Raw genomic sequence first — 25,663 nt, forward strand, 5'->3', positions numbered from 1 at the left:
CCCTTCCAGTGCCCTGAGCCCTCCTGGCCTCTTCAGTCCAGGCTCTGGGGGAAAAAGACACCATGTGAGTCTGTGCATGCATACTGAGTCGCTTCAGTCTTGTCCAGTTCTTTGCGACCCCGTGGACTGTAGCCCGCCAGGCTCCTCAGTCCATGGGAATTCTCCAGGCAAGAATACTGAGTGAGTTGCTATGCCCTCCTCCAGGGGATCTTTCCCACACAGGGATCGAACTCACATCTCTTACGTCTCCTGCATTGGCACATGAGTTCTTTACCATGAGCGTCACCTGGGAACCCCAAAAGATCCCACAGAACACACCAATCCTCAGAAAAGCTACCATCTCTTTCGTCTGACCTTCCCCCAGGAGCTCCCTCTCCCCTGCTCCTTGCAGTCTCATTTCCACATGATTGGTCCCCTCATCACTCTTGGTCCATCGGGACTTGCTGATGCCTCCCTGTATCTGCCTGCGCAGTCCCTGCATGGGATGGCCTCTTCCCCTTACCCGTAAACCTGCACCCTCCCCGCTTACAGCCAGACTCACTGCCCTCTGCCACAGTTCGTTCCAACCTCCGCAGGTGAACCCCAGAATCCCCCTCTGAAGCCCCCCCCACCGGCCCTCTCCTCCTTCGTCTGTAACTACATGCTCAGGACCGGTTCTGTGCTCCCATCATGTGTCCTGCGGATCTCTGAGTACCTGACATGCAGCCAGGATGGGTCTAGCTGGGCTTGTCAGTGGTGCCGCCACGCCTTTGCGAGGAATTGGCACTGTAAGTGCTCATAGTAGGAATAAAGGAAAGAACGATGGTAGATGGGTGGACTCCTGCCTCGGCCCCTGTATAATTACTATGGGAGTGCTTGGGGCGTGAAGAAATGGACATTCACGTACACGCCCAGCGCTGTTTTGGCGCCACCTTGTCACAAGGTTAGGGGTGGGATCCTCTCCTAAATTTTTTGTTTTTGAGATAAAATTCACTTAAGCTGACATTCACCGTTCTAACCCTTTTGAAGTGTGGGACCAAGGGAATGTGGCCCATCCCCTCCTCCCTGAGTTCTACTGGGCGGCCGGCATCCTGCGCTGACTGCCCAGCGGGCAGGGCAGAGCCCATCTTGGCCCAGGAGTTGGTGTCCAGAGCACTATCTGAGCCAGATGGTGACATCAGAACACATAAAGGTGTCTCCCACACCACATCCCACCCCCACTGTGGGAACTGCTAGACTCACTCTGCCCATAAGTGTGCTCAAGGAACCTGAGTGGAGGGGCTTCCCCGGTGGCTCAGCAGTAAGGAATCCGCCTGCCGTGCAGGAGACACAGGAGATGGGGCTTCGATCCCTGGGTCAGGAAGATCCCCTGGAGAATGAAATGGCAACCCACTCCAGCCTTCTTGCCTGGGAAACCCCATGGACAGGGGCGCCTTGGGGGCCACAGAGCACGGGGTCACAGAGAGACAGACAGGACTGCAGTGACGGGGAAGCAGCAGCACCATGAGCCTGGTGCGCTCCGTCATGTCCGGTTCTCTGTGACCCCGTGGCTGGAGCCCACCATGGAATTTCCCAGGCGTGGACACAGAATGATTTGGGGAGGAGAGTAACCACCATCCTTAGACAAAACGATACACGTGCCTTTGCTTTAAAATGATCCTGGGCTTCCCTGGTGGCTGAGTAGTAAAGAATCCACCTGCCATCGCAGGAGACATGGGTTTGATCCCTGATCGGGAAAGACCCCACATGCCGCGGGGCAACCAGGCATGCGCTCCACAACTATCGAGCCTGTGCTCTGGAGCCCGGAAGTCACATCTACTGAGCCCACGTGCCCCAGAGTCCATGGTCTGCAACAAGAGGAGCCACTGCAGTGAGAAGCCCAAACACCGCAACAAGGGAAAGACCTGGGCAACAAAGACCCAGGACAGTGAAAACTGAACAGACAAATAAAACATACTTGGTTTAAAACACACACACACACACAAGACCTCATGGCTTAGGCTATTCCTGAGGAAAACAGACACTCCAGAGGGGCACCCTCCAGACTGACTGTGTCAGGCCTGACCAGAGATCTGAGAGCATCTCCTGACCTGGCTTATTCCCCTCAGTTATTCCAGGAGCACCTGGGACTCTGTGTGAGGTATTCTCTCCCCTCTCTGGGGCTCCTCTGGGGCTTCTGGGTTGAGCCCCTGAAGGCCTTCTCAGAGAAAAATGCCTCTGAGTTTTTCCCACTCAGCTCACTAGGTTACTGCTAAGTTTTCCACCTATCTATGTTTATCTGATGGAAACACAAGGAGGTCTCTGCACCAGAGAAGAGACCATTTACTCAGAGACAGGGACCCAAAGACTTAGCTTGGAATGCTGTATGGATTTATCATTTGAGACCTTCTCACCAATACCCTGGGAGAGTTCAGAGCACACAGCTTTCACCACGACACTGAGATATGATTTTGTAAGGAAGCCCCAGCAGCCTTGAAGAGCTAGCTCTGCGATGACTCTTCTCTGGAGCTCAGAAATTACAGTGGGAACCGCTGCCACAGAAGTGGGAAACCTCAATGCAATGGGGGTAACTGGTTCGAGAGGCAGCAGGTCTAAGAGGCGTTTGTTGTTCAGTTGCTAAGTCGTCTCCAAGTCTTGGTGACCCCTTGAACTGAAGCACACCTGGCTCCTCTGTCCTCCACTATTTCCCAGAGTTCACTCAAATTCATGTCTACTGAGCCAGTACTTAATCACCAAAGGCAAGGTGGGCCATGCTCCCCATAATGAACAGTAGAGTCAATGCTGCCATCAGAAGAGTCTGACTCAACAGAGAACAAAGGCACGGGCTAACTGAAATGAAAGAAACAGGAAGTCTAACAAATTCTTACTTGACCCGTATACATGAAAGAGCTCTAAATCAAGTGAACAAAAGGCGAATAAAATCAAGAAAACAAACAGTCAGTATCCCTCAGTCAATTCCTAGCTTAAAGACCCAGGATCCTTGGGGTGTATGTATCTTTTTCAGCACTACTTACAATAGCCAGGACATGGAAGCCACCTCAGTGGCCATCAACAGCAGAATGGATAAAGAAGATGTAGTACATATATACGATGGAATATTCTTGTTGTTTAGTCACTAAGTCATGTCTGACTCTTTTCCTCATACCTTGTCTTCTTGTCCCCATACCTCTTTCCATCTGGCTGTTCCCGAGTTATGCGTGCGTGCAAAGTCCCTTCAGTCGGGTCTGACTCTGTGACCCTATGGACTGTGGCCCGCTGGGCTCCTCTGTCCTTGGGATTCTCCAGGCAAGAATACTGGGATGGGTTGCCATGCCCTCCTCCAGGGGATCTTCCTGACCCAGGGATCAAACCTGTGTCTCTTAATGTCTCCTGTATTGGCAGGTGGGTTCTTTACCACTATGCCACCTGGAAAGCCTGTTCCTGAGTTGTATCTTTGAATAATAATCCCAGGACGTCCCTGGTGGTCCAGTGGTTAAGAATCGGCCTGCCAAGGCAGGGGACATGAGTTCAATCCCTGGTACGAGAAGATCCCGAATGCCTCAGAGCAATTAGACCTGTGTCCTCAAGGAACGAAGGCCGAGGGCCTGGAGCCTGTACTCTGCAACAAGAGAAGCCACCACAAGGAGAAGCCCTCGCACCACAACTAGAGGAAGGCCGTGCACAGCAACAGAGACCCAGCGCAGCCAAAACTTAATTAACAAAGAAGTAGTAGCCCAAGTACCATGGATCCCTCTCCTGTTACATGGCCTCTCTCTCAGCCACACCTGTGGCCCCCTGGAGAAGTCCCGCTGATCAATCAATGGCAAAAGAGAAAACTTGGGGCTAGTTTACAGAGAGTTCTGCTTGATGTGCAGACACCACGTGAAAGGGAAAAACTGCAGCACTACAGACCCTTTCTGAAACTTCCCTGAAAGCCAGAGTGAAGAGAAATCCTCTGGAGGGCGGGGGGCAGGGGAAGGAACTTCAGACAGGGCACCTGACTGTCCATTTCACCTGGAAGGAGGAATGGCCAGAGGTGTGAGTATACAGTGATTCACGGGCTGTGGCCAATGGCTTGGCTGGGCCGTCAGGGATTTGGTTAAGAACATGACTAGAAAATTGGTGTCAAGGAGATCTGGGGCAGAAATATACGGATAAACCTCTCTGAATGCTCACCGTTCACCTCAGCAGGAGACTTAAATAATCAAGTGGATAGAATGACCTGTTCTGTGGACACCTGTCAGCCTCCTTTTTTTTTTTTTTTTTTTTTTTTAACATTTATTGACTTATTTTTGGCTGCGCTGGGTCTTCACTCCTGTGCGCGGGCTTTCTCTAGTTGCAGTGAGTGGGGGCTCCTCTTCACTGCAGTGGCTTCTCTTGTTGCAGAGCACAAGCTCTAGGGTGCTCGGTCCTCAGTAGTTGCAGCCCGTGGGCTCTGGGCCCAGGGTCAGTAGTTGTGGCACACGGGCTTAGTTGCCCCAGACCAGGGATCGAACCCACATCCCCTGCGCTGCCAAGCAGATTTTCAACGGCAGGACCACCAGGGAAACCCCAGTCAGCCTCTTTCCCCAGCTACCCTGCCTTCGACTGGTGGGCTCACGAATGTAGTGGCCACGGCGGTGAGGATGCAAGTCATACGTGGACTCAGCAACACAGACTTCCACTCACCAAGGCTGACCTGGCTACAGCCACCGCTGAGGGCCCAGTCTGTCAGCCCCGAGACCCGCCGGGCCTCAGGTAGGGCAGTGCTCCCCAGGGTGATCAGCCAGTTACCTGGTGGCAGGCTGATTACAGTGAACCTTCTCCGTGATAAAAGGGCAGCCTTCTGTTCTTACTGGGACAGGCAGGTACTCGGGATACAGATCTGCCTTCTCTGCAAGCAAATGTCTCTGCCCAGACTACCATCCATGGCTGCCTTGGTGGTCCAGACGTTGGGAATCCACCCACCAATGCAGGAGACACGGGTTTGATCCCTGGGCCGGGAGGATCCCACCCGCCTCAGAGCAACTAAGCTCAGTGTTACAGGTACCGAGCCCGAGAGCCACAGCTACGGAAGCCCGCGTGCCCTGGAGCCTCTGCTCCGCAACCAGAGACGCCACCGCAATGTGCCCCGCACCGAAGGGTAGCCCCTGCTCACCGCAACGAGAGAAAACCTGAGTGCAGCCACAAACACCCAGCGCGACCAAAAGTACAAAAAACATTTTCATTTTTAATAATAATAAGGAAATTCAGGCAGGGAACTCCGCAACAAGAGAAGCCACCACAATGAGAAGCCCACGCTCCTCAACTGGAGAAAGGCCGTTCACAGCAACAACTGCTGCAGCTGCTGCTAAGTCACTTCAGTCTTGTCCGACTCTGTGCGACCCCATGGACTGCAGCCCACCAGGCTCCTCCGTCCATGGGATTTTCCAGGCAAGAATACTGGAGTGGGGTGCCATTGCCTTCTCCGACACAGCAACAAAGACCCTCGATAATCCATGAGGTTAGGCAGAACCGCGTGGTGTGAGGACTGCTGCATTTCCTGCCCTGTCCACCAGAGGGCAGCAGAGTTCCTCCACGGCCTCGAGTCTCCGCAAGGGTCTCAGACCTCCCCCAGCCCAGCAGTCAGACCCTCACGGGTGTCACCGCAGTCCACCGTCCTCCTCACACTGGACTCCAGCACCTCCTCCATACAGCCAGGCGTGGGCCCACTTCACACCATTAGCAACTACGATTCCTTCAGGCCACACCCTGGAAGCTGTGGCCCCACTAGACCCCCAAGGAGAAAGAAGGAGGATCCCTCTCACCCGGCGTTACTCACGCCCCCTTTCCAGCCCCTTAGTCCTTTTCTGGAGGCTTCCAATGGGAATAGAACACAACCTTCTCACAGCCTCTGAGAACCCTGGGAAGACCCTCAACGTGACAGTCACCTCTGACTCTTTGCGACCCCATGGCTGTCGCCCTCCAGGCTCCTCTGTCCATCTGATACTCCAGGCAAGAATACTGGAGTGGGCTGCCATGACCTCCTCCAGAGGATCTCCGCCACCCAGGGATTGAACCCTGGTCTCCTGCATTGCAGGCGGATTCTTTACCAGCTGAGCCACCAGGGAAGCCCCCAGTGTTACAAAGGGAAATAATATCCTGCTTCGGAGATGCTGGGGTCTCTGTGTCCTGCTGGCAGACCCCAGACCAGAACACGGCCGAGGCCGACACTGGGGGCAGGGCGGCGGCCTCTCAGTTGACTTGTCACCATCAGCCTTGCTATTGAAAGTGTGCTCCACAGTCCAGTATGGTCAGCATCACCTGGGAGCTTGTTAGATGCAGACTCTCAGGTCCACCCCACCCCTGCTGAGTCAGGCTCTGCATTTTAACAGGATCTGCAGACCCTCCCTGTGCATCGACATTGGGGAGAGGCTGCCTTGCCCCACATTCTGGAGTCTCAGCCAGGCTGGGCAAGCATGTGACCTGTGTGGCTGCTGAAGCAGCTTTCCTAAGGTCCCTCTGGGGGGTTCAAAGCCTTCATGAAGCACCACAGGTGGTTCCCATGCACCGTGGGGACACTGTCCCTATGACTATAGTTCCCGATGCACCTCCTCCCCACCCCCCAGGCTCCTGCTCTGCGGGGGAAAGCCAGAAGGAGAACATGAGGCTGGAGACTGTGGAAACAGGGAGGCTGACTACACCCCCAACTGAGACCTACGGGGGAACGCCCAGGACAGGAGCCCCAGGGAGGTGCTCTCCCCAACAGTGGGGGAACTGCGTACGTGCGTGTGTCTAGGGTGAGAAGTCAAGCTGCCAAAGGCAGAAACAGCAGGCTTCCCAGGCAAATGAAATGTAACAGAAAGGGAAGAGGGAAGAGGAGAGAAGGCAGGCGGGAATGAGAGGGGAGGGAGAGGGTGGGGCCTGGGCAGAGACCCCGCCCCCGGGCCTCTTGAACTAGCTGGTGCTCCTGCCCGGGAGGAGGCCCAGCACAGAGGGGGAAGCAGAGCTCACAGGGCGACTGCAGGGCTTGTGAGCGTTTCTGGAGCAGAAGTTTTCCTCACAGAGAGGGACACAGCAGACAGCAGGCACCATGGAGCCCCCCTCAGGCCCTGCCCGCAGACGGTGCGCCCCCTCCAACAGGCTCCTGCTGGCAGGTGAGAGGGGACAATTTTCAGGGAGTGGGCAGAGACAGTTTTCAGGGAGAACAAGAGACTGGGTGGGATCACTGGGAGAGACGGAGCTCTGAGAGGGGACAGAGTGCTTCTGTTCAGACCTGAGGGCAGAGGACAGGGGAGCAGGGCAGGGTGGGGGGACTCAGCCACAGGAGACTCTCCATGAACTAGAACTGGTGACCGGCAGGAAAACTTCAACTAGTGTAGCTTTTACAAGTTATTCTTCACTGAGCAGTAACTGTTGAAAACTGATGACGATAATAATAACTTATGTCTGGGTGTCTACAGAAAAACACTTAACCGTGACACTAAACATTTTCCTTACCCAGCACCCTCAGAAACTGACAAAACCAGACTGTGGAATTCCTGGGACCTCTCATTCCTTCATCCCCAGGTACAATGTCTGGAGCCTGGTCCTGACACTGCGTTTCAAGCAGGATCAGACAAGCCCCTTCCCTCACGGAGCTTACACTCTGTGGGGAGGAAGACAGACAGGCAGAGAGATCTAGAATGTGCTGTCAGGCGCTGACAGGCCTCATGCAGGAAACGGAGGAGGGAAGGGTCAGCAAGTGAACACGGAGGGTCTTTAGAGCAGGTGGTCAGGGGGAAGGACATCTCCCAAGAGGCCCCTGAGTGTGAGCAGTTGTGTGAGGGCAGTGAGGGAGTGAGCCGGGGGAAAACTGGGGAAACAGAGGAAATACAGAGCCCAGAGGGGCCGAAGTGATGGGGGTCATGCTACTAAGCTTGACCACACACACACACACACACACTAAGGCATGAGGGATGAAGAGACCAGCTTAGGACCAAGGGCACCATTTCCCCATTCCCCACACAGGTCAGGATATTAACTGATTTCTCTCTCTTCCCTCCTAGCCTCACTCTTAACTTTCTGGCCCCTGCCCACCACTGCCCAGCTCACTATTGAAGTGGTGCCCCCACTTGCTGCAGAAGGATCGAATGTCCTGCTACTTGCCCACAACGTGACAGAGAATCCTCTAGGCTATACCTGGTACACAGGAGACAGAGTAGAAAACCAGCAGCTAATTGCATCATATAGACCAGACACTAATGTAACTACCAAAGGGCCTGCACACAGCGGTCGGGAGACACTTTACCCCAATGGAACCCTGCTGATCCAGCACGTCACCCAGAAAGACACAGGATCCTACACCCTGCTCATTTTAAAGAATGATTTACAGAATGAAAGACAGCCTGGATACCTCCACGTACACCGTGAGTACTTCCTCTCTGACCTCGGGGTGTTGGGTGAAGTGAATTCTGTTCACACTCGCAGGACTGACAGACTCAGATGGTGCCTCCATCTCCCTCTACATTATGTGCCGTGTTGGGGTTTGAACATTTAGTGCAGGACACACACAGTGGAGACGAACTCCAATGGGTCAGAATTCCGCTCAGGGAATCTGGACCCGCAAACACCGTGCAGAAAGAAGGACGGTCTGATGGGAGGGACTCCGCAGAGGGAGAGAACTCTCAGTCCAGCCCCCCTGGGTCCCTCCCTGCGACCATGACCCTGAGGAAGACCCTGCAGGACTCAGTAGGGGCCTGGCCTGAGGGATCCTCACAGAGAAGCTCAGGCCCACGGGGAAGCCCCTCCCCAGACCCTGTCCCAGGGTCCCGGCTCCAGCGACCATGGAGAACCTGGGCCGCTGATGGGTGTTGGCCTCCCAGGCGGGGCTGACTGGGGCGGATGATTCCCAGCTCCCTGAGGCCAAGGTTTCTCAGCAGGTCACCGGCCAGGGCTCAGCCCCAAGAGCCGAGCCTGAGCAGGGGTGGAGTCCAGTCCTTCCCCTGAGACTCAGCATGGAGAGCAGGTTAGGCTGGGTCCCCACGCCATTAGCCGACCCCCTGAGCCTCAGTGGAGACTCCGGAGGAAGGTCAACATCCCCAAGAAGGACCAGAGGAAGAGAAGACGCTCCCGGCAGCTCCTCACCCCGCAGTGGGCAGCCCAGGGAGCCCTCTCCTGTGGACTCGATTAATAGTAGAGGCATGGTTTTCTTTTTAAAAATATTTATTTATGTATTTATTAGGCTGCATCGGGTCTTCATTACGTCATACAGGATCTTTCGTTGTGGTTCGTGGGCTTTGTTGGTCCACTTAGTTACTCCGAGGCCTGTGGGATCTTAGTTCCAAAACCAGCGGAACCTGCATCTCTAGCAGTGCAGGGCAGATTTTTAACTACTGGACTACCAGGAAGTCCCTAGACACAGTTTCTATGTCCAGCTTTAGACCAGCTAATTATTCATGATTTAAGGTTAATACACAGACAACATGGCACTCCTGACGCCATTTACCATTTATTCTGTTTTACTGAAGACAAGCTCAGTAAAATACAGGGAGATACAGTCAGTGAATCAGAGTCACACAGACCATGAGTGGCCAGTCAGGGGAAATATGTGTGGAAGGGTCAGGCCAACATCACAGCCCCACCCTCTCCTCCCTCCCAGGGGCCTTATCTAGGAACCCGGAAACCAAGTATTGGTTCAGATCCTTTCTTCTTGGGCCTCCTCAACCAGAGGGAGATTCTAGTGTGAAAAGTCAAGGGAAATGGACAATTAATCCCGGTTACTCTGGAACTAAAGCTTCCCAGGTGGCCTCTAGTGGTAAAGAACCCACCTGCCAATACAGGAGATGTAAGAGACATGGGTTCGATCACTGGGTCAGGAAAATGCCCTGGAGGAGGGCATGGCAACCCAGTCCATGATGCTTGCAAATTACCTGCATCAACAATCAAATTAGTGACAGGAATGTCCAGGCCTCCCCTCCTTAGGTAGCTGATGTACAAGCTCCTCCCACTGAGTGAACCAGAGATCATTTATTTGCTGGTTACTGGAGGTGTTGGGTGTCACTCCCACTGGAGTAAAATGGAAAGGACTCAGTCTACTTCCTCACTCCCCATCCACACCTGCACCCAGCACAGGGCCTGACAGGCTCTCAGTGTTTCTTTGGGGAAGGAAGAATGGAAGGAAAAAGGACGGATGAATGATCTGTGATCTCTTCAGGCTCTGGAATCTGGATGCAGAGTCCTAGGAGGCTCTGGCCACGCCTGCTGCCTGTCTCTCCAGGGAGGGGACCGGTGTTTTATCCTCTGACCACCTGCCCCTAAAGCGCACTGGGAGCCAAGTCTCACCGCGCCTATGGGGCTGCTCCGCTGTGGGGGGGTTTTCAGGGGTGGGGGCCGGGGGCCTGCTTCTGGGCTGCAGTGGCGCTCTTAGACCTCTGGATGTTTGAAGTCACTTGAAACCCCCACTTTGAAGTCGCTTGTAAACGGACATTTCTCGCTCTCAGCTCTTTCCATGTCTCTCACCTTCCTCCTTCATTTCAGCCGGGACTGGCCCTGCTCTGCACAGCACCCCGCCCTGAGATTCGTGCGTGCACTCTCAGTCATGTTTGACTGTTTGCTCCTCTGTCCATGGAATTTTCCAGACAAGTATACTGGAGCCAGTTGCCATTTCCTTCTCCAGGGAATCTTCCCAACTCGGGGATCAAATTCACGTCTCTTGCATCTCCTGCGTTGGCAGGCAGGTTCTTTCCCAGCTGAGCCACTAAGGAAGCCCCCGCACCCCACTCTTGTTCATTCACTTAGTCATGTCTGACTCTTTGCAATCTTATGGACTGTAGGAGCTCTCCAGGCTCTTCTGTCGATAGAATTTTTTTCAGGCAAGAATACTGGCAAGTGAAAGTGAAAGTGTTAGTTGCTCAGTCATATCCGACTCTTTGTGACCCAGTGGACTGTAGCCTGCCAGGCTCTTCTGTCCATGGAACTCTCCAGGCAAGAATACTGGAGCAGGTTGCCATTTCCTTCTCCAGGGAATCTTCCCAAACTCATGTTTCTCATGTTTCCTGCATTGGCAGACGGGTTCTTTACCAGCTGAGCCACTGGGGAAGCACCGCCCCCACCCCCCAAAGCCTTAAGCTTTCCACAGATACTTCCCCAAATAACTGACTGCCCTGTTCCCAGCCTGGCTTCTGGCCAGGTGCACCCTCCCAGGTGATAGTAAAGGACTCAGAAATCTGGGAGCAGCAGCCTCTGTGGGGCTCCAGCACAAGCCACTTTCCCCAGGTCACCAGGAGAATGAACTTCAGCTTTGCCTTGGTCCAGGGGTCTTTCCCTCCATGGTGCCAGCCAGTGGAATCATGCCACGTGGCAAGGATATGTAGCTCTCCCTCACCGATCTATTCACTAATGTGACTCAAGCAGGAAGCCAAAGGCAGCAAGACAGGTCTGCAGTCCCCAGGGGCTCATGGGCTCACTTCACCTCTTTGACTTGTGACTCACAGCCTTGTCCTGGTGTGACCGTCCCGTTCCTCTCAGGGATTCCCGAGACCTTCCCAGGATGGGACTGACAGACCTGTGCCATCTGATTGCTTTCTTGCCTACTTCATCACCCGTGTGTCCTCAGGATGTCACCTTTATCACAGGGTGGGATGCTCTCCGACGATGAGGGGCCCGAGCCACTGTCTCTTCACTTAGCCTTGGCCCGACTCAGACAAATTTGATCAAACACTTAGTTGTGTTTTCTGAGGCAGAAAGAAAAAAAAAAAAAAGCATGCCACACGCCTGTGGTGGGCCCCCTTCCCATTTGCCTGATTTGCCATGGAAACTGGTGAGAGGGACCTCTTCCTCTAACTTTATTAATAGAACACATATCATTTCTGGGCTTCCTTGCTGGCTCTGACAGTAAAGAATCTGCCTACAATAAGGGAGACCTGGGTTCATTCCCTTGGTTGGGAAGGTCCCCTGGAGGAGGGCATGGCAACCCACTCCAGTGTTTTTGCCTAGAGAATCCCATGGACAGAGGAGCCTGGAGGGCTGCAGCCCATGGCGTCGCAAAGAGTCAGACAACACTGAACGACTCAGCACATATCATTTCTGCTCTTTGAGATCATTCCTCCCGTTTTTAAAACAGAGACTCCGACTTGCCCTCTGATTCATTCTGTCCTCTTTTTCTTTAAACTTCAGTGTCCATTTATTTATTTATTTGTGGCTCTGCTGGGTCCTCACTGCTGCACACGCGCTCTCTCTAGCTGCAGGGAGTGGGGGCTATGCTTCATTGCGGTGCACAGGCTCCTCACTGTGGTGGCTTCTCTTGTTTCAGGTCCCGGGCTTCAGTAGTTGCAGCACTCAGGTGCTGGAGTCCAGGCTCAGTAGTTGTGGAGCACGGGCTTAGTTTCCCCATGGCACATGGGATCTTCCCGTATCAGGGATCAAACCCACGTCCCCTGCATTGGCAGGTGGATTCTTTACCACTGAGCCACCAGGGACATCCCCGTGTGTTATTTCTGCTCAAACACCCAGTTCCAGGCTGTGCTGCCCAGTCTTCTTGGGGTTTAAGGACTAGGGGAACGCCCATCGTTACCCATCTCTGGGAAACCTTGGGAATTGAGGAGACGGTGAAGACATGTCTCCATCAGGCAGTATAGGTCTGTGCATCTTGAAGGAACTCAGGACCTTCCCAGTCCGGGTGAGCACCCAGGGCCAGGGCCAGAGGAAGCAAGTGGTCTCTGAGTCACAGGCCTGGGATTATGCTATCAAACTCTGACACCTGACTGACACTTGAGGAAGTCTGTGCTTCTTCCAGACTTAAGAGCAGATTGCCTCACACTCCCTGAGCTCAGATATTCATGCATTTGTCTCATGATACACAGACCTGCCTTATTCTTTAAGGGCTTAGTCTGGCTGAGAGGAGAAAGATGGCAACCCTGATTACAAATGCTTTTAGAGGAACCCAAGATATAAAAGGGGCAATGTTCTCTCTGTTATCTGCACAGCGGTGCTACCCACACCCGTCATCACCAGCAACAACTCCAAGCCCTGGGAGCACGAGGACACTGTGGTGTTAACGTGTGGACCTGAGACCCAGAACACCTCCTACATCTGGTGGATCAACGATCAGAGCCTCCCCAACAGCACGAGGCTGGAACTGTCTGAGGACAAGAGGACTCTCACTGTGTTCAATGTGACACGGAAAGACACAGGGCCCTATGTGTGTGAAGCCCGGAACCCAGTGAGTGTCCGCCGCAGTGACCCATTCACCCTGCAGGTCCTCTGTGAGTAACCTCTGTTCCTACGTGGTCCAGGCCACCTGGCTGAATCTGCAGTGCCGGAGGCCAGGCCGTACCCATCCCTCTTAGGTCCCAATACATGGAGCCTCACCTTTGGACACCCAGGCTGGCCATGACTTCCTGTCCCACGCAATTCACGCAGGCCCAGCCTTGAGCCAAGACTGGGAGGGGATGGACTGCTCTGTCTTGAGAGGCTCAGGGTCACCAGCCTGTGATGGGAGAAACAGGTTAATGTCTCAGATGCAGGATGAGTGAAAATGAAGAGGTAGTTATTGTTGGGAAACTGTAAAACAAGACTGTCCCTGACTCAGAGAGATATTTAACTCTTCTACACAGTTCAGGAAGACTGAGTTGGGCCATAAGAAATTATGTAAAAGAAAGGGAATGTCTCCCCCACTTTATGGAAGTCCCCTTGGCCCCAGAGATACACAGAGCTGCCAGGCCTGCCTTCACGGAAGTGCAAATAAGAAATGGGACTTGATTTTTTTTAAACTGGAGTATAATTGCTTTACAATGTTGTGTTGGTTTCCGCCGTACAACAGCGTGAATCGGCCATTAGTATACATAAGGTCCCCTTTTTCTTCAGTCTCCCTACCAACCCCCATCCCCCGCCCAGGTTGTCACAGAGCACCAGGCTGAGCTCCCTGTGTTATACACAACTTCCCACTAGCTAGCTATTTTACATATTGGGGCTAAATTTTTTTCAATTTATGTATTTTTGTTTACTTATTTGGCTGCACTGGGTCATAGTTGTGACATGTGAGATCTTCTGCTTGTGGCATGAAAACTCTTAGTTTCAGGATGTGGGATCTAGTTCCCGGACCAAGGATCAAACCCGAGCCCCTTGCATTGGGAGTGTGATGTCTTAGCCACTGGACCACCAGGGAAGTCCCTGAATTTTTTGATAGTCAAAGAAAATCGTGGGAAAAGGTCCAGGAAAGTTAATTAAAAAACAGAACAACTCCACTTGATGATGAGGATGTTAGACATATGGGCTGAGAAGAGGGTCCCGGTGCTGATACTACAGAGATGTCCAGGGAGACTGCTCAGGGGTCATCCCAGGGTACCTGGGGGTCAGAGAGGAGGGACAGTCCTCTCCTTACAGATCGTCAATGAAGAGAGACTCCATACCTTGATCACAGATTCAGGGCCATCCTCTGGGGCACCTTTACAGAGGTCACTGGGGCCCGGGGCTGGCTGAGATCTCTGAGAGGGAGCATGGCCCAGGCCCCTGACCCACTCTCAGCAGTCACCCCTCTGTCTCTCCACAGACCCAGTGGCACGGCCCTCCCTCCAAGCCAGCAACACCACAGTCGCAGAACATGAGGGTCCCGTGGTCCTGACCTGCCTCACAAATGAGACTGGGGTCTCCATACGCTGGTTCTTCGAAGGCCAGAGTCTCCTCCTCACAAGGGGGATGACACTGTCCCTGGACAATAGCACCCTCACCATAGACCCCGTCAGCAGAAAAGACAATGGGGATTATCAATGTGAGGTCTCCAACAGGGGCAACTCCAGCAAAAGTGACCCCCTCAGGCTGCATGTGAAATGTAAGTGACCATTTGCCTTATGCTATATCTTTCTCTGTGGATTATTCTAACAATCGTGTGGAAAATGGAGAGAGGTCACGGTGGGCAGAATATCAAATGAGACCACGACAGGGCTTCCGAGGTGGCTCAGTGGTAAAGAATCCTGCAATGCAGGAGACAAAGGTTTGATCCCTGGGTTGGGAAGCTCCCCTGGAGGAGGAAATGGCAAGCCACTCCAGTATTCTTGCTTGGGAAATCCCATGGACAGAGGAGCCTTGTGGACTACAGTCCATAGGGTTGCAAGGGGTCAGACACAACTGAGCAACTGAATACAGGCACACAGTAAACAGGTGGCAGAATGAGTAACAGCTCAATCTCTGAATCAAATACAGTTTCTTCTCCTGGGTTTAACATTTTAGTGTAACTTTCACAATATTTGTTGTTGGATTTTTCTCCTGTTACCTTTTTTTTTAATGTGAAGAATACATAAAATATATAATTTTAGCCATTTTTAAGACTGCAGGTCAGTAGCATTAAGTACATTCACATTGCCACTATCCATTTAGAACTTTTTCATCTTATTAAAAACTCTGTACCCCTTAAACAAGAACTTCTAGAAGTCTCCCACCTCAAACCCTGGCAAACACCATTCTACTTTCTTTGTCTCTATGAATTTGATTATGATAGTCATTTTGTATAAGTGGAATGATGTTATAGTTCAGTCTCTCAGTCATGTCCAACTCTTTGCAACCCCGTGGACTGTAGCACACCAGGCTTCCCTGTCCTTCACCATCTCCCAGAGATTGCTTAAACTCATGTCCATTGAGTTTGATGATGCCATCCAACCATTTCATCCTCTGTCATCCCCTTCTCCTCCTGCTCTCCTCCCAGCATCAGGGTCTTTTCCAATGAGTTGGCTCTTTGCATCAGATGGCCAAAGTAGTGGAATCATATAATATTATAATTATCCCTTTGGGTCTGATTTATTTCACTTACTAGCATTATGTCTTCAAGGTCCCATCCATATTATAGCATATATCTGAATTTCATTCCTTTGAAAGGCTGAAGTATATTCCCTTGTATGTATATACAACATTTGGTCATTCATAAGTTGATTGTCTTTTAAATTGTTTCTACCTTTTGGCTGTTGTGAACATGCTACCATGAACATGGGTGTATAAGTATCTGTTCAATCACTACTTTCAATCTTTTTTATTGTGGCTTAATTGCAGCGTGGGGCTTTTCATTGTGGTGTGTGGGCTTTCTTTAGTTGCAGTGTGATGGCTTCTCTTGCTGAGGCACATGGATTCTCCTGTTGTGGCACACAGGCTTAGTTGCTCCGAGGCATCTGGGACCTTAGTTCCCTGACCAAGGATTGAACCCATGTCCTCTGCATTAGAAGGTGGATTCTTAACCACTGGACCACTAGGGAAGTTCCTGCTTTCAGTCTTTTGGGCACACAACCAGCAGTGGAATCACTGGATAAAATGGCAATTGTTTGTCCAACTGTTTGATGAACAGCCATGTAGTTTTCCATGGTGGTTGTACCATTTTGCATTCTCACCCGCAATGCACGAAAGTTTCAATTTTTACACATCCTTGCAAATACTTCTTGTTTTCTGTTTCCTTTTTTTTTTTTTTTCATAACCATTCTAAAGGGTAAGAAGTGATATCTCACTGTGGTTTTGATTTGCATTCCCCTAATTACTGGTGATGTTGAGCATCTTTTCATGTGTCTATTGGCCATTTGTCTCTTTTTTTAAAAAAAAGATTTAAAGGAATATATTTTACAATGTTGTGTCAGTTTCAGGTGTATAGTAAAGTGATTCAGTTACACATATACGTATATACATTCTTTTCCAGACTCTTTAGCCATATAGATTATTACAGAATATTGAGTAGAGCTCCCCATGCTATACAGTAGGTCCCTGTTGGTTATCTATTTTATATATAGTAGTATGTATATGTTGACCCCATGCTCCTCACTTATTCCCATACACACACATTTCCCCTTTGGTAACCATAGGTTTGTCTTCTAAATATGTTGAGTCTGTTTGAGTTTTGTAAATAAGTTCATTTGTATCACTTTTTAAAATTAGACTCCACTTATGAGTGATATCATATGACATTTGTCTTTTTTTGTCCAAGTTGGTTCACTTAGTATGAGACTCTCTAGGTCCATCCATGTTTTTGCAAATGGGACTATTTCATTCTCCTAATATCTGAGTAATATTCCATGGTACATATATGTACCACATCTTCTTTATCCATTCCTCTTGTTTACATCTTCTTTAATTACTTTCAGTAGTGTTTATTTATAATTCCTAAATGTATAAATTTTTCACCCGCCTAGTTAATTTCTAAGTATTTTGTTCTTTTGATATTATTTTTCATATCAAAATAGAATAAAATTTTCTTAACTTCCTTTTTGAATATATTTTATATAAAAGGAACTGATCTTTTTTTGTTTGTTTTTTTGCGATTGATCTTTACATGTTGTTTTAGTGTCCTTCAACTTTGATGAATTGTTTATTAGTTCTAACAGTTTTCTGGGAAATCTTTATCATTTTCTACATATAAAGTCATGTCATCTGCAAACAGAAATAATTTTATTCTTCTTCTGCAATTTGGATATCTTTTATTTCTTTTTCTTGCCTAATCCCTCTGGCTAGTATGTCCAATACTATTTTGAATAGAATTGGAAAAAGCAGGCATTGTTATCATGCTCCATCTCAGAAAATAAATGTTCACTCTTTCACCATTTAGGATGATGTTAGCTATGGGGTTTTTATATATGACCTTTATTATCTTGAAGTGGTTTCCTTTTTTTCCCTATTTTGAGTGTTTTATCATAAAAAGTTAGTGGGTTTTTGTCAAAGGATTTTATTTATTTAACCTCCTTACTTTATACGTCTGTTCATATATTCTATTTCCTTATGATTACATCTTGGAAGCTCTCCTGTTTCCAGGAATTTGTCCATTACACAGAAGTTATCCAATTTGTTGGCATAGGATTATTCCTAGTACTCTTATACTTTGTATTATTTTTGTAGAATTAGTAGAAATGATTCCACATTCATTTCTGATTTTTATGATTTGAATCTTCCCTTTTTTTCTTAGTCAATCTAGTTAAAGATTTGTCAATTTTGTTAATCTTTTTGAAGAACAAATTACTGGTTTTATTGATTCTATCTACTGTTTCTTCATTCTCTAATTTATTTATCTCCATTCTAATTATTATTATTTCCTTCCTTCTGCTAGCCTTGGGTTTAGCTTTTACTCTTTCCCTCAAGTTGGAAATTTAGGTTGTTGATTTGAGATCTTTTTTTTAATATAAGCATTTACAATTATAAATTCTTGCACGAGATTCTTCACTTCTCTGAGCCTCAGAGTCCTCAAGGGAGAACTGCAATAAAAGAACCTTCTTTATGGCATTTTTTCACAGATTTAATGTAATATTCAACTAAACCCTTAGCAAAATACCCACACGGGGAACATTTTCCAAACAATTTCGCTGCTATAATTATTACTATTATCATTGTTGTTGCTGCCGTGTAGTTACTAAGTCCTGTCCAACGCTTTGAGGCCCCATGGACGATAGCTCGCCAGGCTCCACTGCCCATGGGATTTCCCAGGCAAGAAGACTGGAGTGGGTTGCCATTTCCTTCTCCAGGGGACCTTCTCGACTTCATTAGGCTGTATACAGTCAGGTGTTCCTAGGACGACTTGACTCTCGATCCACATCTCATTAGCCACATGGCTTTAGGTTTTCCACCATTGTAAACCTCAGATTTTCCATCTATAAAATGGAAATAGTGCCTTTCTGACTGGGTTATTATATGAATTAAATGACATATTTGGCAAATATATAGCACAGAGCCTGGCACAGAGTATGTATGTCATAACAATAGCTCACATTAGCACTGATTTTCAGTCTTGAGTTGAACAGTGAGGACCACTGAAGTAAAAAAGAAGAAACAGACAAAAGGTGTTATATATTTGGGGAGGGAAAGCACAAAGATCCACAGGAACATGTTACTTATAAATATGGAAGAGAGGAAACAGGGGGGTTGAGTACAAAGTTTCATGTCTAGTATGATAGTTTTCATTCCATGAGATGCAGCCAGGATGGGATTATACATCTAAGACATTCCTTGCAGAAAATGCCTGTGAAGGAAAGCGAGGCAGGAGTGGGAGGAGCCTGGGAGGGTCCTCAGAGCAGGATGCACATTGGGTCCCTAGGAAGGAGGAAGTTTCAGGCTGCAGTGCAGTTCTAAGAGAATATCTGCAAAGCTGGCAAGGAGCCCTTGAATTAAAGTCACCCATCACACAAAAGAATTTATTTCTCACAGAATGGGGATTGATTTCATATTCCTGCCAGAAATCTGTGTGAAGGATGGTCTCTGTGCAAAGGGGTAGTGAATTCAGAGGGCCTTCCATCAATTAAGTCCCCACCATAAGACACCTCCCATTGCTCAGACAGTAAAGAATCTGCCTGCAATGCAGAAGACCTGGGTTCAATCCCCGGGTCGGGAAGATCCCCAGGAGAACAAAATGGCAACCCACTCCAGCATTCTTGCCTGGGAAATCCCATGGACAGAGGAGCCTGGTGGGCTACACTCCATGGGGTCACAGTGAGTCAGACGTGACTCAGGAACTCACACTTTCGTAAGACACCTAACAGGTGCATATTCATGGCAGCCATACCTGGTACCCAGGTAAAGATGTAACCATGAAAAGCTGGGAAGTTATAACATACAAAAATAACCATCATCAGTCCTTCTTACATTTCCAAAGACTTCAAACATATGAGTGCAGAAAAGCCAGGTTGGAATTGAGGAATGTGGTCACCAACCTAGAAATACAATCAGAGAGGAAAGAATCGCAAGGATATAGGCGGTTACTCACCTCACAACAACCTTCCACAGAAAGTTTATACCTTGGAGGAACAAGCAGAGAGTATTTCATATTGAGCTATTTCCCAGAGCCCCTCCCACTGTAAAATAATGTCACCTTCATTCATTCTTCTCTTTTCTTTCCACAACAGATAAACCGACATCAGAAAGTTCCTCTGACCTCTCAACTGGTGCCGTTGTCGGCATCGTGATTGGAGCTGTGGCTGGGGTGGCTGCTCTGATAGCAGCCCTGGTGTATTTTCTGTACATCAGAGAAACTAGACGGTATGCCACCTTTCCTCTTGTTCTGCTTTCTTCGAGGCTGACTGCCCTGCTTGGGAGAGGGAAGGAGACCTCATCTCTGTCTCTGGCCTAGATCTGCTCCTCAGTCTTCCTGCTTCCCGGCACTGATTCTTATGGGTCTCCTCTTCCCTGGTCTTCATGTTTCCTGTAACCCCCTGTCTCTTGGACATGGCTATTCCTACCTCCATCTGGTTTAGAGGGGTCAGAGCCAATTGTGTTCCTCTGTCCCAGGCAGGGAAACCAAGGTCCAAGAAGGAAAACCAATGAGGACATGAAAGGAGGAGCAGGAGGAAGGGAGACCTGTGCTCTGTCGACCACAAGAGCAGGAGGAGGGAGGGACAGGACTGGAAGAGAACCTAAGAAAAGCAGGAACAACCCAAGCCCTCCTGGGCAATAAAGAAAGTGAGAAATAACCAGCATCTACCTACAAAAGTGGAAAGATGTCCGGGTAGAAATAGAAGCAGTTGAGATGAATGGCCATAAATGTTCTGAAGAACCAGTAAACCAGAGAGGAGTAAACATGAGAGGGGGTAATGGGCAGATTGAAGACAGAGGTCCTAGGAGGAAAGAGGACCAACCAAGGTAAAAATGAACATGGAGGAGACCCACGGAATCAAGCTGACACTGTGCTTCCTAATTCAAGGAGCAGAGACCCTGTGCCTGGGAATAGTAGTCACTGTGTCTGATATTTATTTAGGGCAACTGACCAGCGCGATCTCACAGAACACAAATCCTCAGATCACAACCACAGTAAGTAGAGCCACTCACTCAGTGAGAGCTGGTTTGTTCCACCACGTGCCCTGACCGACCAGGGAATCCCTACCTTCTGAAATATGAGAGGTGATCTCAGTCCCCATCCTCAATTTGGTACAGGTCCTCACACTCTTCCTAGTCATGGAAGAGCCCCCAGAGACATGGCCCCTCCGAGGCCACACAAGCCAGGCAGCCGTGAGATGGCCGAGCTTCCAGGAGCCCTTTCCTCATCCTACCTCCTTCCCCCTCCTGCCTCTGTTATGGATGCGGACATCTCCTATGGTGAGACTTTCCCTGCCTCTGGTGCTCTGGGTGCTGTGGGCCTCAGCCCGTCCTGCCTCTGGAGCCTGCTGCCTAGACACACACCTGTGAGACACACGTGGGCAAAACTCAGGCCTTGTGAACTGGTAGAAATCTTCAGAAGTGCACTGAGGCCTCCCCTCAACACCCCCACCCCGCCCCACCACCACCTCGGTCTAATGCACTGGAGTCTGGACCACAGACTGAGGGAAGAGAAATCCTTAAGTCTTAATCATGGGCCCCCACCCTCCCACCACCTGCTACCTCCTTCAGCTAGAAGTCACGTCAGCCTTAGGAACAGTCCTTTCTGAGGCCATAAGGCAACTCTGCATTTTCATGGGTTAATGACTTTCCTTTGTTTCCCAGGTCAAGGACACTCTGACAGTTCACCTGAAAAGGTAAGCACAGCCAGCTTCACTGGCTCCTTTTCTCATGGAAATATCTCTGTGTAGAATGGGTTAGTCTTGTAGACACAAATGTGAAATCAGTTTGGGTCAAAGTTCTTCACTGCAGCAACAAAGAAGCATTACTACCAAGAGTTCACCTCACTGGACTTGATCACAGCTGGGACCATGGACAAGTAACTTAACCTCATAGAGCCTCAGCTGAGACCTCTGAAAAATGGGTGTGCTGCCTACTTCACAGAGGAGGTCAAGGAATTAAATGACATAACAAAGGTAAAGCACTCAGCACAGTGGCCAGAGCAAGAAAGGCACTAGATCATTCTCCCTCTTCTGCCTCCAGGCTGACTCTGGTGTTACTGACAAATGATAATTTCCAGTGTTATAGACCTGAGGTCTTGATTCCTTTACCTTCTAATACTTTCACTGAATTTTCCTCATCTTAATCGTCAACAGAATACACATATAAACTGAAAAATGCGTCAATCATAAGTATTGGGTTGATCCAAGTTTGTTCGAATTTTTCCATGAAATCTTACAGAAAAACCTGAATGAGCTTTCTGACCAACCTAGTAATTTTAACAGTGTGTAAGTTTCCACAAGTTGCTCATATCTATATAAACAGTACCGATCATTTTTAAAAAATCAACCCCCCTCAACACACACACACACACACACACACACACACACACACACACAATGCTCCAGTTATTTCCCTCTGAAGAGTAAGGACTATCTTCACTTCCAATGCATTAGATTACTTTTACCTGATTATGGGCTTATAGAACTGAAAAACACACAGTGTACATGGGTCTGGCTTCTTTCATTCAAAATTGTTTTGCAAGATTCATTCATATGGTTGTGTGCCTTTATTGTCTATTTATTCTTATTGCTATGCCATCGTATTACATTGTAGAATTCCATAATCATACATAATGTTCTAATGATTATTCAATAGGATGTTACTAAGCAGAGAAAATAGTTAATAAAAGCCCTTCTCTGAAGCTAAAAGTTTCAAAGTGGTAAGAGCATGGGATGCTGACTGACCCTGGACAAGGTGAGGGTGTGGCCTATGATGCTGATTTAACTGACTGCTGCTCATGCCTTTCAGGTTAATGAAGTTGAATATTCCTCCGTGAACTTCAATGCCCAGGAATTAAAAAAGAAAGCAACTTCAGCCTCCCCATCTCCAACACATACAGAAACAATTTATTCAGAAGTGAAAAAACAGTAATGGAACCTGTCCTGCTTGTTGCACTGTTGACTTATTCCAAGCTTCCCACCTCCATCCCCAGGGGATCCCTCTGCCCTCAGGGAACATGAGGAGAGAGTCTTCCCCCAGCTCCTTTGACCCCTAATGAGGCTCCTCCAGGCTGCCTGGTCACAGCCCCTTCCTTCAGTGTCAGTGGATGAAAAGGCACATCCATGAGGAGGTCTGTAGGAAACCAAAACTTCCTCGTCATTGAAATCTAGCAAAGCGGACCCTGGGAGAAAGTTGCCAGAACCTCTGCCCCTCCCCATTTGCTGACCTAGACCAGTGTAAACTTGTGTATTTAGAACACATTCATTCCTTCCCACCTCAGTCCTATTGGAGTCTAACATGAATTTGCCATAACCTGGAGAATGATTTCTTATCCACTGAAATGCCTGTGCCAGAAAAGAAGAGCAAGGAGAAGGAAAACGAAGAGCTTCTGCACTCTGAAGCCCAGTGTGAATCCACCATTCACAGGAAGACACATACATGACCAGCTCTGAGCTGGGAAGTTCTACACCTTTGTCCGCTTTCAGGGTTGTCTACCTGCAGGATCAGGGACTAAACAACTTACTACTTAGCTAGAATACCATCTAAACCTTTGAAAGCATGCCTTCAGAGAACCCACTAGAAGCAACTTGAAAACAACTGCTCAGCATTCATAAGTGTATCTTGATGGAAACTGCAAAAACAAACAAAAAAACCGCACATACTGTTTTAATAATACTGTGGGCTTTATTCAAGGCAATGCCCGGAGACTGAGGGGTCATCAGTTTATGGGGCAGTCAGCTCTTACCAGATACAATCTGCTGGGATTGGGGAAAGGACTCAGAAAACTACCCTGCAGAGATTATTTAAATAATGGTCAAAGAATGTACAGTTTGGGGGTATTGGTTATTTTTTCCCTTCCTTCTGAGACATTCTGCCATTTTAACTTTTGTAACCGCTTGTTTGTGTGAAAGGGGTTCTGTTTAATTTGCTGCATAAGCCAATCTGACCACTTCAGGGGGATGAGCCTACCAAAGCTCCTCATGTCCCTCTGGCCATGAGCTCCCTAAGCCTTTTGTGTCAGGGGCTCCGCACAGAAAATAAGAAGTAGCAGTTGTCTACCTTCACGGCCAGAAATGGGTCTCACTCCATTTCTAGGCATCTCAGGCCAGTCATCAACCCCCTTCTCTTCCGTGTTCCCGCCTGTGCCTGTTCTGTCCGTCTGCCCCACTTACCTTCTCAGGAGCCTTCTTGAGAAGCAGGAGCGCCCAGAAGGGAACACGGCCCCTTGCGCTGTTAGTATTGTTTACAGCCCAGGAGGCCGCACTGGTGCGCAAGCTCCTTAGGACACAAGGTGCAGATTATGACTCAGCCCTGGGTTTCTTGAAGAGCCTCTGGAATTCTTCTCCCATGGGGTGCACGGGACCCAATGTGTCGGCACAGAAAGGGAGGACGGGAGGAGGAGAGGTGCACCTGCTTCCCACCAGCCTTCTGCACAGGCGGGGCCTCCTTGGGCTGCTGAGAGAAAGGCTTTATTCCACCTTCATGACCGACCGCCTGCTGTGTGGAACTGGCCCCCGAGAGGGGTGGCTGGGAGCACTCTGTACTCAGGTACCTCTTTCAGGGTTTCCTCACCCTGATACAGACTGTGTACACCTCCCCTCATACAAGCACTTCTGCATAATTTAATTTTGCCTGGCTGAGGCCACTTCTGAATGATTTGTAAAAATTGCTCTATATTTATAATAAATATTGTGTATCAGATATCAACATGCTGCCTCACAGTTGGTACTGCTTTCTACATTGCCTTCCTTACAGGCAGAAGAAATAGAAATTGCTCAACAGGGAGTCAGAGTGAGCCTGTTTCTAAGTCCAGAGGTATTTGATCCTGGGATCCGAGAGCTCAATCAATTCGTGTGCACACCTGCTGACAAAGTGTGTCCACCTAGAGCCACAGGTCACTGCTCCAACCTGCCTGGAAGGACCTGCCTGTCTTCCTCTGGGAGAGAAGGAGAGAAGATGATTTCATGAGTAAAAGGTCTGCTGGGCTCTTCACTAGGGACACACCGCACTGCCCACACAGATGGCTCCAGTGCGTCCCATGCCTGATCCAGCATTCACTCCCACAGTCTCCATGGGCTCAGGTGTGTAGAAATTTCTCCAGCACGTCCCGCCTCCTTGTTCCCTGTCCCTTTTTCTGCCCCTCAGAGTCAGAGCTCTTCCAACAAGGATAACCTTCCTTTATTAATTCCACCAAGAATTAGCCTGTCATCTCATTTCCTTCACTTCCAAACAATTGGAACATGTGCTGTCTTTCCCCTCCTCAGCCCCTGATTTCCCCTGGCCCTCAGCTGTGGTGCCTCCTTCCCAAGACCACTGGAAGCAGCAATAAAGTCAGCACACAGGGGACTTCCCTGGCGGTAAAGAATCCATCTTCCACTGCAGGGGCCACTGGTCGATTCCCTGGTCCAAGAAGATCCCACATGCCGTGGAGCAACTAAGTCCATCTGCCACAACTACTGAGCCTGTGCTCTGCAACAAGAGAAACCACCGCAGTGAGAAGCCCACCCACCACAACTAGAGAGAGAGTCCTCACTCTCCACAACTAGAGAAAAGACTGTGAAGCAATGAAGATCAGCCAAACATAAAATAAATGAACAAATACTTTATTTTGTTAATTGGCAGTAGAATTGATGGCCTTGGACTTCCCAGGTGGTGCTAGTGGTATAAAGAACCCAACCACCAATGCAGGACATGTAAGAGACAAGGGTTCGATCCCTGGGTCGGGAAAATCCCCTGGAGGAGGGCATGGCAACCCACTCCAGCATTCTTGCTTGGAGAATCCCATGGACAGAGGAGCCTGGTGGGCTACACTTCATAGGGTCCCAAAGAGTCGGACACTACTGAAGCAACTTAGCACACATACACACATGCAATCAATGGTGTGAGAATTCACCCTAGAGGGTAGAATCAACTACAAAGATGCACATGAGGGCTCTTGGGAGTAATGGAAACATTCTACATCTCAATTCAGGTGGTGATCACATGGGTATGTACAGTTACCAAA

The 25,663-nt window shown here is 49.2% G+C and overlaps 1 protein-coding gene across 9 annotated transcripts; it reads left to right on the forward strand.

Annotated features, from left to right (window-relative positions):
- The first annotated feature begins 6,900 nt into the window (after nt 1-6,900).
- On the forward strand, nt 6,901-25,274 carry LOC133054431 (carcinoembryonic antigen-related cell adhesion molecule 7-like). 9 transcript variants are annotated; one of them, XR_009692449.1, is made up of 11 exons: nt 6,901-7,073; nt 7,965-8,324; nt 12,882-13,160; nt 14,447-14,725; nt 19,752-19,884; nt 20,600-20,652; nt 20,776-20,937; nt 21,322-21,353; nt 22,468-24,207; nt 24,415-24,740; nt 24,924-25,274. XR_009692449.1 is itself a non-coding variant. In XM_061139398.1 (9 exons), exons 1-9 carry the CDS (start codon nt 7,010-7,012, stop codon nt 22,588-22,590), a joined length of 1,485 nt encoding a protein of 494 aa, XP_060995381.1. In that variant the 5' UTR covers nt 6,901-7,009; the 3' UTR covers nt 22,591-24,366. The 9 variants fall into 9 exon arrangements, 2 of the variants coding, with proteins under 2 accessions (XP_060995381.1, XP_060995382.1); XR_009692450.1 differs by having other exon boundaries at nt 25,042-25,274; XR_009692451.1 differs by lacking the exons at nt 24,415-24,740; nt 24,924-25,274 and adding an exon at nt 21,456-21,632 and having other exon boundaries at nt 22,468-22,605.
- Nucleotides 25,275-25,663: the final 389 nt, after the last annotated feature.

Source organism: Dama dama, chromosome 4 (assembly GCF_033118175.1).
Source record: "Dama dama isolate Ldn47 chromosome 4, ASM3311817v1, whole genome shotgun sequence".
In the NCBI taxonomy this organism is placed as follows: domain Eukaryota; kingdom Metazoa; phylum Chordata; class Mammalia; order Artiodactyla; family Cervidae; genus Dama; species Dama dama.